This window comes from Eurytemora carolleeae, unplaced genomic scaffold (assembly GCF_000591075.1).
Source record: "Eurytemora carolleeae unplaced genomic scaffold, Eaff_2.0 scaffold929, whole genome shotgun sequence".
NCBI classification, from domain to species: domain Eukaryota; kingdom Metazoa; phylum Arthropoda; class Copepoda; order Calanoida; family Temoridae; genus Eurytemora; species Eurytemora carolleeae.
This window is the reverse complement of record NW_019396818.1, coordinates 108,174-125,416: the sequence shown is the minus strand read 5'-3', so window position 1 is coordinate 125,416 and position 17,243 is coordinate 108,174. Positions and strand designations below refer to the sequence as shown.

General features: G+C 32.1%; 1 protein-coding gene across 1 annotated transcript in view; it reads left to right on the top strand.

Annotated features, from left to right (window-relative positions):
* Positions 1 to 5,792: 5,792 nt before the first annotated feature.
* LOC111709016 (uncharacterized) overlaps positions 5,793 to 17,243 on the top strand; it is a gene marked incomplete in the record, with an annotated part of 23,777 nt that continues 12,326 nt past the window's right edge. Inside the window, 16 exon segments of the mRNA XM_023482581.1 lie at positions 5,793 to 7,143; positions 7,932 to 8,064; positions 8,561 to 8,676; positions 9,874 to 9,939; positions 10,327 to 10,390; positions 10,680 to 10,731; positions 11,248 to 11,283; positions 11,859 to 11,971; positions 13,146 to 13,230; positions 13,722 to 13,769; positions 14,835 to 14,889; positions 15,661 to 15,711; positions 15,876 to 16,021; positions 16,110 to 16,194; positions 16,339 to 16,380; positions 16,437 to 16,499. Coding sequence (XP_023338349.1) covers positions 10,370 to 10,390; positions 10,680 to 10,731; positions 11,248 to 11,283; positions 11,859 to 11,971; positions 13,146 to 13,230; positions 13,722 to 13,769; positions 14,835 to 14,889; positions 15,661 to 15,711; positions 15,876 to 16,021; positions 16,110 to 16,194; positions 16,339 to 16,380; positions 16,437 to 16,499 — 797 coding nt within the window.

Here is a 17,243-nt window from a genome sequence, read left to right as displayed (position 1 = left end):
CATTATAAACTATTTTTAAGAATCGGGCCACCTTGAAGCATAAATGAAATATTGAAATTTTCTAAATCGAAAAATTTAGTTTTAATTGAATTAAATTTTGAGTTCGATGTTCTTATAAATAATCACCTTTTTTACGCGCATTTTCAGAAAGTCCTGCTGTAGAATGCCGCAAATAATTCTGAGTTTATAGAACTATAATCTTTTTTGTTGATTATAGTGCTGCTGTAATCTGCAGTGCTATAGTGGAGATTTATCTAACATGTGTTATCTTCAAGAATTAGAAACTTTAAAACACATAGTAATGGAAGGACGAGGATTTTGAGGTGGCTCGGACGATAAAATGAGACAAAAATTGTTGTGGCTGACCTTCCTCCCCTCTGCAAACTGTAAAGTCAAAAGAAAAGTCAGATAATTCCAGATAATTCAGATCCTAACCTAACCTAGTTTCAGCTATTTTTAGCAAATAATAATTTCAAATCAGTAAAATACAAGACATGTTTCGCCATCAATGTTTCAAAATTTTATAATTAATCGTTTCACTTGGAACACTAGGCGGTGTGCAGCTTACGTAATTTTAGAACATAATCAATTTTTCTGTCGTTTATATGAACATCTGCAGTGGACTCATCCTAGGAAAGAGGGGAGGGGGTGTGTGTTTGTATGTTACAAAATTATAACACGTAAAAACAGATGTAACATAATTGAAAAATGTTACATCTCCCTAACCCCAAACCCTTGATAATTTAAAGGATGTATAAAGGATAAAGCTTCAGAGACGACTTTACGGAACTTATTTATATTTATCTGTTTTCTAATAATCACGATTCTATGTAAACTTGTTTCTTTCTTTGCCAAATCAAATCGTCATATTATAAGAGTTTCAGGTCGTCTTTACAATCTCATCCTTTGCTTTGTATCTTAGGAGACCCTTTTTCACAGGTTTTTTTTGTCGAGTTTTCGGTGATTTAAATTAATAAAATATAGAATCAAAATAAATACATTTTTTCCCCTTCTTCTTTTTCTTTTTTTTCTAAAGAACTTAGAAAGAAAGTTGATACCACCATACCATGCATGCCTGATTCACAACGGTTCTTTAAAACCCTTAAATGTTGGAGCAAAAAGTTATCTTTGAGTTTCTTTCTAAAAGTTGATAACTGTTGATTGAGGTTCTCTGTGCAAAGAAACTTAAGGATTTATCCAATAGAGACAATTAAGGAAATTAAGAGAATATTTAAGGCTGTAAAGGATCGATGATATCTTCCTCATATTGATACAAATAAGAGCTGAATTAAGTCTCTAAGATCAGGAAGAATAAAAAAACTATAAAAAACTATAAAAAGTCAAAATGATCATTAAAAGGAAGCAAAAAGCCTCAAAAACGCATTTAATTAATAATCTCTTTATGATTTTAAGGAAAGAATTAAAAAAACTTTTTTTCTGTTTTTCTCACCAAATATTACAATAATCGAGATAAATTAAAGTTAACAAAAATAACATTCTTAAAACAATTATTTTGTTAATTATAGGTCTGAAAGATAAAGACAATTTTTAGGCGGTCTCTTTCACCCTCCTCACCCCCCTCCCTCCCCCCATTTAGAACAAGAATAATATTTTTTTATCTGAAGGTTGTACTTTTATTAAGTGCATTAAGCAGGCTGTTTTCAAGCCACAAAAAAGCTTAGAAAAAGAATAAGAAAAAATGACCGCAAATCAATTTTTTAATTACAAACTGTGTCTTAAATCTGTAAAATTAAAATGAACTTGGAAGTCATTGTCTTAAAATATTAGTCCAAATTGCAAATAATTGCGTATGCAGGAAGAGTTTAAGCAAAGGTATGCGGTTGCGTCCATGATGCGTCAATATTTGTTGGTACGTCTTCACTGTGTGGTAGGCTGATGTCAACTCAAGTTACAATATTTAGTTTAGCGTGACCAAGCAACTTTTTCCTCATACATATACTCTAAACTCTATATAGTGCTCCTACCCCCCCCCCCCACAACTCTCATTTCCCTTTCCTTCGTACCCCATTCTTTATACCCCCATTACCTTCTATTGTACATTTCTTCCCCCATCCTTTACCTTTATTTCTACCTTCTTGACTTCCTTCCTATATAACCCATTTCCTTTCTTCTTATTCCCTTTCACTTGTTATCTTCCTTAAAATATATATAACCCTTTCTTTTTCTCCCTATTCCCTTTCACTTGTTATCTTCCTTCCTATATAACCCTTTCCCTTTCTTCCTTTTCACTTTTACTTGTTATCTTCCTTCCTATATAAACCTATCCCTGTCTTCATATTCCTTTTCACTTGTTATCTTCCTTCCTATATAACCCTTTCCCTTTCTTACTATTCCCTTTCACTTTTTATCTTCCTTCCTGTATAACCCTTTCCCTTTCTTACTATTCCCTTTCACTTGTTATGTTCCTTCCTATATAAACCTATCCCTTTCTTCATATTCCCTTTCACTTGTTATCTTTCTTCCTATATAACCCTTTCTCTTGTTATCTTTCTTCCTATATAACCCTTTCCCTTTCTTCCTATTCCCTTTCACTTGTTATCTTTCTTCCTATATAACCCTTTCCCTTTCTTCATATTCCCTTTCACTTATTATCTTCCTTCCTTCTTCTCTTCCTTTTTCAATCTCTATTCCTTTCTTTTAGCCCTCCTTTACAAATACAACCTACCTTTCTTCCCCCCCTTCCCATCCCACTCCCCACCCCGTGTTCCCTACCTTCTTTACCACCCTTCCTCCCTTCCCCCTTCCCTCTTCTCACTAGTCCCCTCTCCCTCCTTTATTTCCTACTCCAACCCCCCCTAATTTTATCCATTTTCTTTGAACTTCTCGCTGTCAAATTATAGTTTCGTTATACCACTTAAAAATACTTTTAAAATACTAATGTTTGTTGACACATCACACAAGGATCCTCCTCGTATAGGAAATGTAGGTTAAGTATATATTTATATAATATATAAAGCGAGAACTGCGTTTATGTTAAGGAATGAAATATATCAAAGAAGTTGAATTAAAGGGACTGTAAGCGTAATTATAAGTGACCCTCCATGCAAAGATGGCAATGTCTTATTTACAACGGTACCCTTGAAACCTTAAGCTAATTGAAAATGTGGAAGAAACCTTCGCGCGCTTTTCAAGTCACTTTTACAGAGAAATCGCAAATGGAAATAAACCAAAATAGAACCAAAAAACATGGATATATAATTCTTACTTAATTAATCAGACAAAGCTTTCAAGGTTACCGTGGTGAATCAGGCATTACCATCTTTGCATGGAGAGTCATTTTAAATTACGCTTACAGTCAACATATTAACATATAAAAGAATAGTTGTATTCTTTCAATTTATTTTTGTATTTTTTACAAGCAGAAACACTAAGGTTTCCCCCCCCCCCCCTCAAATTTGTATAACCCCGTTGACAAGTAAAATGACAAAAGCTCAAATTAAATTGAAGAGAAAATGAAACGGCTAGCTGTGTGAGCGGGGGAAGGCAGGCGGCCTTGAGCCACCACTATTTCCCCTTCCGTGCCACATATTAGCTTTTTTCTCTTCCGGCAGCCTTGAGCCACCACTATTTTTCCTTCCGTACTACCACATTTGACTCTTCCGGGCAAAACTACTTTTTTAAATGGTATATTTAGGGCCTTTTAAAGTGTGATTTAAAAAAATCCAGCCACGTCACGCAAAAAAGCACAACTCAAACCATTTTTTAAATTATACTTAAGATTAATATTTTGTGTTTTGAATTCTTAAACTGTTTTACAATGAAATTTTTGACAAACTTAACTGAGTATTGCATCTTTTTATATCATTTTATTTCATTTACTTTCTCCAAAATTACATTTCATCAGAAAAATGCAGTTAACTTTAAACCATAGATATACAAGAATATAGATAGCTTATGTCGTCTTCACCATACCGGAGGTTACAGTCATGTATATCTATGCTTTAAACACAGGGTCTTGGAATGAATGCAGGAGAAGTTATTTTCCATATTATTGATGAGCTAATAGTTGAGAGGTTTTCCTCTGTGAAGTTGGAATAAATCTATTTCAAGACTCGACTGGTTTGGTTTTAAAGTATCGCATCGACATAGTCTTGGGTTTTAACACACTAAATCACTTTTTTTGGTAGCCCTAAACATGTAAGACAGTAGCATATTTGTTTTTAGCTAAATTTCGGTTTTTGCATAATAGCTTGCAACCTTTGGATCACTGTGGCATTTAAAGGGAGTGACCGGGAATGTAAAGTAGTTGAACTGAGAATTTGAGAACTATCAGACGTTTTTACGATGCATATTTGTTCAGCAAATGTACAAATTCACCCTTTAAGATCCTCATAGACTGTCTATTTTGGAGGAATGATTTTGAGAATTGGTGTTTTTTTTTAATTATTCAATGATGACCACAAAAATGTAACAAACAATCGATAGTAAACTAATAAGTTGTTTAGAAACAAATTGATAAGATAAAAATTAACTCTTATCTTAGAAAATAACTAATCTTATTCAGTCTCTGAAATGTCTCATTGTTCACAAACATTTCCTGAAATTTTTATTGAAAAGACGATATTTGAAAAATTTGAAGAAATCTGCGAACAAATTTGTTAAGCAAAAAAAGAAATTCAATATAATGATGGAAAAGGAAATAATTGTTTTATATAACATTTATTTATTGACAAATTTCTATAGAGAAATTGAGATTAGTTTACTCTAAGATTTATGTTACATTTTTCGTCGTTATTATTGAATAATAAAAAAAAACCGATTCTCAAAATCATCTCTCCAGAGTGGACGATGAAGGAGGATTTAAAAATTAATTTATCACTCTTGCTGAGCAATATGCACCGTAAAAACATCTGATAGAACTCAAATAATTTCTTTGCAAAACTGCTTTCTCAGTTCATACATTGTTGGTCACTCTCTTTAAACAATTAATAAAAAATGTCTGAGTAAAAGAATAATAAATTGTCAATAAAAAAGGGAAATTATAAATCTTCTTTTCTATCTCATGAAATGACCTACCCCAGCAATTTTACATCTTTTAGTCTTGTAGGGACTGTATAAAGCTTAATTCCATGGGACCCTCCTTGCAAAAATACCGATACCTTAAAAACCTTTATCTTCAATATTGTGCAAGATTTTGTTGTTTTAAAAGTGTCAAATTCTGATAATTCCTATATTTTTTCCTGCAGTAGTAATGCGCAAGTCTTCGTTATATAGATACCACAATTGTAAAAAATAAAACAATTTTCTATACTCTAAACATTCATATCTAATTCATACTTGATCAGACAAAGCTTTTAATATGTACTGTTGTTGTAAATCCGGCGTTGCCAGCTTTTTAATTATGATATGTTATGACTTAACCTTAAAGTCCCTTGAAGGGTAGTGTTCGCGAAAAATTAAAGGGGTTATAGGCTTGAGGTGAAAAATAAACGCTTTTGATCGCTACAAATCGTACTTCTATCTGTTGCGTCGCGTCTATAAGGAGAAAATTGTTAAAAACGACTCATGCTGAAGAACATAGCGTCCATACAAATTCAATACACATTCAACTCGGATCGTAAAAGATTTGAATGTTTCAACTTTCTAAATTTGTATGGACGCTACTTTCTTTAGCATGAGTTGTTTTTAAAAATTTTCTCATCATAGACGAAACAGATAGAAGTAAGATTAGTAGGCTAGTAGCGATCAAAAGCGCTTATTTTTCACTGTAAGCCTATACTCCCTTTCATTTTTCGCGAACACTCCCTTTAAAGAGAAACTCCACTTGCCGGTCATTTTATTTAATAACGCCATCACCAACCAATTTATTTCAAATCTGAAAATTACAGATATTTCATAAATAAAATCCCCCAATACACCCCTCTCCCCCACCGGCACTTCAGTGTGTGTCATAATATTTTTCTAATGATATTTAGCGTGTATAGATATATATATGTTGAAATTCACTTTCTAATGTTAGTATTGATACCTCCCCCCGGCCCCACCCCCCTCTCCTCAGGGTATAAGAGGATGACCAGCAAATTTGCTTTTTTCTAATTCCATCCATTCCGTCAAGGAAATTAAACCAGGAACCTTCATATCCGTCTCACCAAGGAAATTAAACCAGGAACCTTAATATCCGTCCCAACAAGGAAACCGAGCCAAGAACTTTAATATCTGTCCCACTAAGGAAACTAAACAAGGAACCTTTATATGCATCCCACTATGGAGACGAAACCAGGAACCTTAAGATCCGTCCCACCAATGAAACCGAACAACAAAATTTCGCATCCGTCATGATGGACGAATAAGAATTTTTCCTATTTAGTTAAGTAGCAAAAGGGCCCGGCTGCTATGATTTTGAATGCTTTAGGGATTTCAATTTTACAATCTTGAATGCAATTATAGATTTCGATATTTGATTTTCTGTCATCCCTACAGTTAGATTCTGGTGATCGGTCATATGCTCTAGTATAATATTCACTGTACACTATTAACTAACAATTTTCTAATCCCGATATCTTTTCAACCTGATTATGTAAACACTTGATCTTTTAAACCCAGATTATTTGATCTATCAGAACGCATAGTTTGAAATATCTAAGGTCTCCGACACTGGGTTGCAAAGATATATGGATTCTAAAATCAGAGTTTGTGGCAAAAACTTAATTCCTTTAAGCTCATAATAGATCTCGGCATCTCATACCTCTTTTCTTTTCTCGTAAAATATAAATAAATGCAGCAAATATATTATCAATATTGCCGATCACCATGATTTATTGGAAAAGAGCAAGAATAGGGAAATCTTTAGTGAAACTCTAAAAGTGTATACATTATATATATACATGTTCGTTGAGCACCTTGCTCAATCATCCCGTGCCATACTGGGGCACTGCCACAACGTGATGTTATATGTATTGTATAGTCATGTTTTTGTCATTAGTGAATATGTATCATGTATGCTCGAATTGTGAATTTTTAAATGATCATTAAAAAATTTGCAAAAATCCAAACCATGCATTTTGAAATGTCTTTGAATAAGTAAAAGTTTTCAATATTTTTCGTAGACTTTGAGCAATGTGCATAGACAAGGAAAGTTATGATTTAAAAAAATGTTCTCTCCAACACGATCAGCTGTTATAGGTTTACTAATCATTCAAACAATTATTTTCTAAGTTTACTAAATTATACAATAGCTGTTACAGGTTTACTAATCATTCAATCAATTATTTTCTAGGTTTACTGAACTATATAATAGCTGTTATAGGTTTACTAATCATTCAACAATTATTTTCTAGGTTTACTGAACCATATAACAGCTGTTTAAGGTTTACTAATCATTCAAACAATTAATGTCTAGGTTTACTGAACTACATAACAGCTGTTATAATAGGTTTACTAATCATTCAAACAATTATTGTCTAGGTCTCCTGAACTATATAACAGCTGTTAAAGGTTTACTAACCATTCAAACAATTGTTTTCTAAGTTTACTAAATTAATATAACAGCTGTTCCAGGTTTACTGAACAAACTGCATTTCTAGCCTTACTTAACAATGTAAAATTTAATGAACAATATAACAGCAGTTTCAGGTTTACTAACCAATATGACAGCTTTTCAAGGATTTTAGTACAATATAACAAGCTATTTGTTCTAGGTTTACTAAACAGTATACCAATTATTCTAGGTTTAATGAACAATAAACCAATTATTCTAGGTTTACTGAACAATAAACCAATTATTCTAGGTTTACTGAACAATAAACCAATTTTTCTAGGTTTACTGAACAATAAATCAATTAGTCTAGGTTTACTGAACAATAAACAACCAATTATTCTAGGTTTACTGAACAATAAACCAATTTTTCTAGGTTTACTGAACAATAAACCAATTATTCTAGGTTTACTAAACAATATTCCAATTATTCTAGGTTTACTGTACAAAACAACATAACAGCTGGAGCTGACCTGGCTGTGCTTGAGCTAGCTGTGCCGGTCATTATTAAAGATACAATATGGCCGGCTTGTTTACCATCCTTGGACGACTATATTCTTATTAACAAGGTGAATAGATGATCAGCTACTCTTAAAAGGACCGTAAACGAATTTTCAAGGAACCCTCAATATTTGGAGTGGCACGTTTACCATTAATAACGGTAACCTTTAGAAATAAATTAGGTATCAATGATTTCTCTATAAAAAATTATTATTTTCAATTGCGGTTTCTTTATGAAAAATAATAGAGGAAATTATCATACTTTGAAGCAGTATAGGGTGAGACTACAACAGCAGTTAATCATATTAAGGTTTCAATCAAATCGGGCATGTCTCTAAAAATTTCCCTGAAGTTCTTTCCAGCTAGCTCAGACGGTTAACGGGGGGGGGGCATCATGTGGGGAAGGGGGGGGGTCTCCTTTTTTATTTATCATGTAAGAGTTCAATGGGTTTAAACTTTTAAAAATTCTGCTTATCCAAAAAAGCTGGTGTAGACTGTAGATATATTGATTTTCAAATGAGGAGGTGAAAAGCTGGGCTTGCTGAAGCATTTATTTCTCTGCAGGGTGATGTAAAAGTACTGAGTATATATGGGTTCGGAGTAAATGATCCAGATGTAAGAGATCACCCAGATATTCTTCAATACAGTCAGGTTCAACTTCAAGATGAACAGGTTTGCAGGTAAACACGTTCATATACATTACATAAATATGCGGAATAGGAAGACGACAGTAGGACTCAAGATGATAACTGTGTATACTGTATAGAGATGAGAAATAACTTGTTTCGTTTTTTCCCAAGGCTTTTCAGGTTTTTGGACTACAAAAGGGCACAAAATGAAGCATCCTTCCTCGTGTGTATTTTTATTCAAAAAGGCAGTTGAACTTGTGGAATGGCTATTTTTTCAAAAAGAAGTTTATATTCTGCAGTATATACTACATGGAGTACACGATATACTACATGCAGTACACGATATACTACATGGAGTACACGATATACTACATGCAGTACACGATATACTACATGGAGTACACGATATACTACAAGCCGTACACGATATACTACATGCAGTACACGATATACTACATAAACTATGAATTACGGTGATTAAAATTCTTATATAAGAAAGGAATAGTTCAGTTCTAAGGCACTAAGTTCATATGACAATACGTTTACTTTCCAAAAACATTGCAAAAATTCCATGTTAAAAATGTGTAAGGAAAAACTTGAAAGTTTTTAAAATTCAAGTTATTCTTATTGTTTCTGTCTGTCGGGAAACATGATCCCGTTGTATTTAGTAAGTTGGTTTTCAAACTTTTTGCTTTGTATTAACAGCATAAACATATAAGATTGTTTAACTGTCGTCTTCCAATTCTGGAATTATATAAATATTCCTGTATTTTTTAAAACTGAGAAGGATATTTTTTTTTTCGTATAGAAAAGTCTTGAAGAAAATCTAATGTATANTGTACATATTAAAAAAGTATTAATCTAAGGATGTTCAAATTTTTTGACTTTTTAAACCAACAAATGCCCCTCAACTTAGACTTAAAGCTGGGCTTTTATACAACTCAGACATGACGTCTTAATGCTTAATTTTACATATACCAGACTAAATCTATATTTAGACCTACTTCCAGTCAATGTATCTTAACATTGCGCGCAGTGGTCAGCGTTTATATCAATACAATAAAGTAAACTTTTCTATTTAAGTTTTGATTCTTTCAAGCATTTTTTAAATAACAAGGTTACAAGATAAACACGTTTTTGGAAAGCTTGGTATAAATCAAAAATTGAAATCAAAAGTCGTCTTCATTGTATTGATAAATACGACGACATTTTAGCTCTATTCTGGGAGAGAATCCCATGTATTTGTAGAGTAGCCTGGGAAATCAAAGGAAATCAGTTCTGTGCAATAGGAAACTCTTCTAAATCAGAGAGCAGGTATAAAATAAGGACAATGACGCTCTACAATATATATTTAAGGGACTGTATGCGTGATTTTTACAAAATTTTAAAAATTAAAAAAAAAATTTAAAAATTTTAAAAGCTTAGTCTGACCATATAGTATTTAGTTTCTTAAAATTGTTTACTTTCATTTGCGGTTTCTCTGTAAAATTGACTTGCACATGCCTTGCTTATAAGAAGCAATGAAGAAATCTACAGAAATAAACACTATTTGTGTCCGAAAAACAACAATATCTTCCACATTGTTAATCAGATAACTGTGTCAAATCGGTCATCTTTGTATGGAGGGTCACTTGAAATTAAGCTTACAATCCCTTTAAATTAAGCTCACAGTCCCTTTAAATCATAAAATAATATATTTAGTCGTGTATCAGATTCATGTAATGGAGATTCAGGAGGAGGACTAATGTATCAAAGATATGATCAGGAAAATATTAATCTTTTTTTCTCTTAAATTTTTTAATTATTAAATAAATTAAGAATTAACAAATCTCATTCCTTAACTAAAAGTCAACCCACTCAACTTAGAGTTTTTTTAAACCAAACCTAGAACGTTCCGGTGGTTCTCCCGAGTTCCCCAATCAAAATTTGAGGCAAATCGGTCCAGGGATTCATGAGTTATGATTGGACATCCAAACAAACAAACAAACAAACAGAGATGTTACTACTTTACATTTACATGATAACTTTATGTATCGATTAATATAATTTGTAAGAGTTTCATTGTTGTTGGTCTGGTAAGTTTTGGAGAAAGTGATTGCGGATTAGGTTAAAGATAATTCATTCAAAATTTTTTTTATGTTTTACAGATTAATTTACAATATCTATAAGTATGTTTTGCCTTTCTGTCTGTTTTTATGTATTTATTAATAGATAAATCGGCATAAACGAACGTCCCTAAATTTGTTATGGTAGCTCACATGACCCCAGGGTATGTGGATCGTCAAAATCGAAATATTTGAAACAAAATGTTATCATTTATTACTTTTAAAGATGCACCAAATGCGCGAAAATCTAAAAGTGATTGAAAAAGGCAACTCACCAAAACTTGCTATATTGCTATAGTTGTTTGAGAAACCTAATATCATATAGATGTCAGATTAAAACTTAACCCAGTGTAATAAATCAACTCATACATGATGTAGATTAACAAACAGTTTTGCCATCCAAATACATTCCGGGTGTTGTTTATCTAAATTTTATGTTTACAATAAAACTTGCTCAGTAAAATGTTAATAATCACCTTATCCTATCAACTTTCATTTAAATTATCTGTCTGACTAGCAAGAGGAAGGCCTGGAGTTTATACAAACTTTAAAGGGACTGTAAGCGAAATTTCAAGTGACCCTTCATACAAAGGTGGCAAGGCCCAACTCACAATGGTGCCCTTAAGAGCTTTGTCTAATCAAGTATGAATTAGATATCAATGTTTATAGTTTTGAAAACTGATTATTTAAAAAAGGGGTTTCTATCCAAAAATAGACAAAAATAGACAGTTAAGTTCAACTGTAAAGAGAAATCGGAAGAATTTATAAAATGTCGTATTTTTCACTTTCTGATATTGGAATGCTGCAGATATTTAGTTTTTTAATTAATTGATTATATGGAGCTCATTAAAACTGTTCCCGCATATTCATGGCTATTTTTTTTTGCTATTTCTAAAATTTGCGTATAGCAATATAAAACCCATTGAAAATTTGTCAAGACAACATTTCTTAACTCTTTCGATAACTTAAAATGTCTAGGGTAAACTGTAGGAATTATCAAAACTAAACATACTAAACGACAATGATTCCATATTATTATTCAAATATAGGTTTTAGAGTACAGTTGTCACTCAGGCATTGACATCTTTGCATGAATGGTTTGAAATTACACTAACAGTCCCTTTAAAGATCATCTGACCTGGATTCTGGAAAATACTGTTATTCAGCAACCTGATAATGGTGGATGGACTGAATGGGGTTCCTGGAGTACATGCAGTACATCTTGTGGAAGCGGTAACAAGGTAAGCTTATGAAATAGATCAAAGACTAGATATACACAGACTGCTTATAAGCTCTCACGGGCTAGGTTTATTGTTGTAACGTCACGAAAATGCTACATTTCCGTGAAAGGTTTTAAATGTAATCTAACGGCCACTTCTTTAATTTAATTTCTAATTTACTTAAATCTATTAATATTAAGCTGACAATTTTCTAAATCATAAGAAAGAAGTTTGCATTGATAAAAGATGAATCCTGTATTAAAAAGTGGCTTAAAAAGTTCAAGAGGTGACTTTGTTCAGAAGAAAAGAATAAATTTGAAGTCATGGGGCTATTTACATCTTTAGATTTGTCTAAGAATTGAAAAGTTTGTGGAAGGAAGCCTTTTTTCAGATAATTCAGATCCAATCCAAGGAAAAATCCTAACAAATCCAGAAAGATTTCCGCTCATGTTCAGGTGTTCAAATTAAGTGATAAAGAAATTTAAAGGAAGCATGGCAAAAATGCTTATCAAAAATACGAAACTAAAAGCTATTAATGTTCACAACGAAAATAAGAACCTTTGTCGTATTTACAAGGTTGATAAGAGTCTATGAGGTTCTGTCTAGCTAGCTGGCGGCTACGATTTCCGACACCGGGTAGCAGACGTCCAAAAACAACTACTAAATAATTTTCAAATCCGATATTTTTTGCATGGACTAGTTTTATTATAACCATTATAAGATAAATATGAATTCACAAGATTGTATTGCCAATATCGAGAGTTCTAGTGGGAACCTTTTTTATGTACACCCTTTATAATGCCCATTCATGGGTTAAGTTTTACAATTTTCAAATCTATAACATAAGATTTATGAATTCAAAATTTTTTGGTTATGAAAACTTTTTATGAAGACTAATCTCACTTAAAGGGGAGTATTAATTTGGCGTCTAATGTATAATGTCTGTATACATCTAATTCACACGAATCTCCCGCGCGATTTACCTTGTATATTCTGTATATGTAGTGTACTGTACAGCTTGCTCTATCTGGATAAAAGTCGGCCCGGTACTTGAAATTAGCCGTAGTTTACAGTAAAATATCTATAATGTTATTGAGATTTTTACCTTAGTTCCTCAAATGATTATTCAAACATTACTTTTGGGAATCATTTATGGCAATCTTTAATTAAAAGGTCATTTAAAATTAGAATTTAGGTTCGTGTGAGAAAATGCCCAATTGGACAAACTTGCCAAGGAACTGATTCAATTACAAAAACATGTATTCTCAAAAATTGTCCAGGTAAGTTACAGGGTTACCCACTAAGGATGAGACTGCAAAGACGACCTGAAACTTTATAAATCTGACAGTTCCAAGGTTAATTCAAGTTTTCTACCTTGAAGAGAATATGGCTTATTTAATGATTAAGCAAAGAGAGACACAAGTTTACAGTTGCTCGTAATCACAAATATAAGGAAACAGACAGTATGAATTCTCTACAGTAGTCCTTATAGTCTCATCCTTTATGGGTAACCCTGTTGATATTTTTCCTAAATCACAGAAAAGATGAAAAGATTTTGTTTTATTAGTCAACAATAAATCTAAGAACTCCACGTATAGAAATACTTCCAATAGTTCTTTTGTTTAAAAATACTATTTTCTGTCACCTAACTTGTATTGTAATATAATTTAAAGAATAACCGCACAAGCTGGTTAAATATTACCACTGAGCCCACGTAAAGACTTAAACTTTCACTGTGTTTCACTGCAAAAACTCAATTTCTTACTTTAAGTTTGGTCCAGCTGGTCCAGCTGGGGACCCTGCAGTTTACCTTGCCCAGGTAAAGAAGAAAATACAATAAAAATATCATTACAAAATATCAAATAAAATTTCTTAAAGAGGAGGTAAAAAATGGCGAGGTATAACAATAACAATTCTGTTCACTGTAAACTTGAAGAATGGTTCTATTACATAAATATGTACCCTATCCATTATTTCTAAAAGTATCTTTCCATTAATATTTTGAGATTTAATCAATATTATATTATATTAGATTTTTTCCAACAATATTATGAACAGTGGAATCACAATAATTTTTTTCAATAAACTAAAAAACAAAAAAGTTGATTTGTGCATTGATTTATTAAAAATGAAGGAGGGGAAAGTTGTCTTTTTTGCTACTAGATAGCTACTAGATTGATACTAGATTGCTACTAGATAGCTACTAGATTGCTACTAGATTGCTACTAGATTGATACTAGATTGCTACTAGATTGCTACTAGATTGCTACTAGATTGATTGATACTAGATTGATACTAGATTGCTACTAGATTCCTACTAGATTGATACTAGATTGCTACTAGATTGCTACTAGATTGCTACTAGATTGCTACTAGATTGATACTAGATTGATACTAGATTGCTACTAGATTCCTACTAGATTGATACTAGATTGCTACTAGATAGCTACTAGATTACTACTAGATTGCTACTAGATTGCTACTAGATTGCTACTAGATTACTGAGCTAACTGAGATTTTTTATATTTGACAAATAATTAAAAAAGATATTTAGATTTCTCTCGTATTGGGAGGTATATAGAAATATAGAAATATAGTATATTTATTAATGTATTATTCAGTTTCTAAATGATTTGAGTTTATGCCACAAACTAAAATTTTCTAATCCCTACATCTTTGCAACCTGATGGTGTAATCCTAACATATGTTAAACTTCGAATACTTGATCTGACAGAATTTATGGTTTGAAATAACAAAGGTTTATCACATTGGATTGCAAAGATAAAGGAATTTAAAAATCAGAGTTTGTGTGGTGCAAAGACTCCGTTAAGTTTGGTCTCCACATTCATTTATATTTAATAATATTTTGCATAAACTATATCAGGTTCCAGAACTAGATCTAGAATTTGTGAAACACCTAATGCATCCCTAGAATTTAGGTAATAGGTACTATACATTTTACGCAAGAAAAATTCGAAATAAATCCTTTTATGTTAATTAAACAGGGATAAAGATTTCTAGATTTTCAACTATTTTGGATTTTTAATAACTTCCAACTTGAGTTTTAGATGTATTCAAAACAAAAATCTCGAATTCTTTGTTTTCTGCATTTATAGAGTACATAGTACTAATTTTTTATGAAGAGACCAATGCTTACATACAGTGAAACCCTTAATAAAGAATACATCGAAAGAATTCATCAAATGTCGTATTCTACACTTTCTGATAATGGAATGTTGCAGATATTTAGTTTTTTAATTAAATGATTATATGCAACTATTCAAAACTGTTCCCGCATATTCATGACTATTTATTTATCTTCACAAATACTGAAATATAAGTAATATAGTACAAAACTCATTGAAAAATTTTCAAGACGACATTTGATAAGTTCTTCCGATGAATTCGTTATTAAGGGTTTCACTGTATGTAAGCATTGGTCTCTTCATAAAAAATTGATGATTTTCACAGAAAAAGGAGACAGTTAAGAGAAACAATAATATCTTTCTAATTTTAAATCAGTATGAATCATAGTGAATGAGAATATGCTTTAAATGCTTGATTAAAACACATTTTAACTCAGACATTCTTTTATGATGCTTTCATGTTTCCTAGAATGAATTTTGTAAAAGAAATGCTTTACTATTTTCTTTAAAACTCATAAAATAATATCATAATTTCTTAGTTTTTAATTTGAATTTTGTATTAAGTTTACGTTCTGGTGTAAATACCTGTTCTGGAGAGGATACTCAAATCACCAAGTAATATTCTTCATCCTTTTTCTATTTATTTATAATAATTCAAATTATTTTTTAATATTTATAAATTGAGAATTACAAGATAAACGTCTTGTTAAAAAGGATTATTATCAAGAGGTATCATTTTCCAAAATGTGTTTACTTGTTGCATGTATTTTTTTCTTCAGGTGTAGCTCTTCAAAGTGTACAACTCCAAGACCAACTCCGGCTGATACACCTAGACCAACTTCAGCTCCTACTACTAGACCAACTCCACCTCCTACTAACAGATTAACTCCACCTTCTACTACTAGATCAACTCCACCTCCTACAAGTAAATCAAATAGATGTAATAGTTTTAAGTAATGTACCTGAATCTGTAATTGAAATTAAGTTTTATTTATAATCTAATCTTTATTAAGAGACGTCCTCAAGTAACCTGGTTCTGTCTAAATCTAGACAATGGACTTCATGGTCAGAATATTCCAGCTGTTCTACCAGCTGTAGGTAATCATAATACAATTAAAAGAGCTTCAGCTTGCGCCACTGAATTGCATTGGAAACCTTTCCCTGATTTTTCTCCTATCCTTGTTGTTCATATTTTCTCTGGAAAATTTCTCAAAATTTTATAACAAAAAAAATAATTTTCAGTGAAGGGGTCAAAAGGAGATTTAGAGAGTGCGATGGAACAAGGTAAAAATTACAAAAAAAGTTTTAAAAAATCCTTTTTAAATTTATTTTGATTATAGGGGGAAATGTTCTGGAAGTCCTACAGAATATGCAAACTGTGGATATGAAAAGTGTGGAGAGAGGTTTATAACTTTTATCCAAAATTTTTTATTTTATTTTGAAACTTAGTCTTATTTGCATTAAAACATTTGCCAAAATTACATTTTTCTGAACGCTTAACCTAAATCTGATTCTCTGACAACAGTTATTTGTATTTATACAGTACGTACACAAGACCCTTGATTTTTTATGAATTGCGAATTTTCACAGAAAGAAGAGAAAATATTTATCTTTTTCAGAAAGAAAAACACCGAACATCTTATTCACTGTTACTCTAATTTATGTTTTAAATGATGTATCTATTAGTGTGAATTATATTTAAATGGAATTTCTTGAAAATACATCAACCAATCAACCAACCAACCAACCTACCAACCTACCAACCAACCTACCAACCTACCAACCTACCTACCAACCTACCAACCTACCTACCAACCAACCAACCAACCAACCAACCAACCTACCAACCAACCAACCAACCAACCAATCAATCAACCAACCAACCAACCTACCAACCTACCAACCAACCTACCAACCTACCAACCTACCTACCAACCTACCAACCTACCTACCAACCTACCAACCTACCTACCAACCTACCAACCTACCAACCTACCAACCTACCAACCTACCAACCTACCAACCTACTAACCAACCAATCTACCAACCTACCAACCTACCAGCCACTACAAACCTACCAACCAACCAACCTACCAACCTACCAACCTACCAACCAACCAACCTACCAACCTACCAACCTACCAACC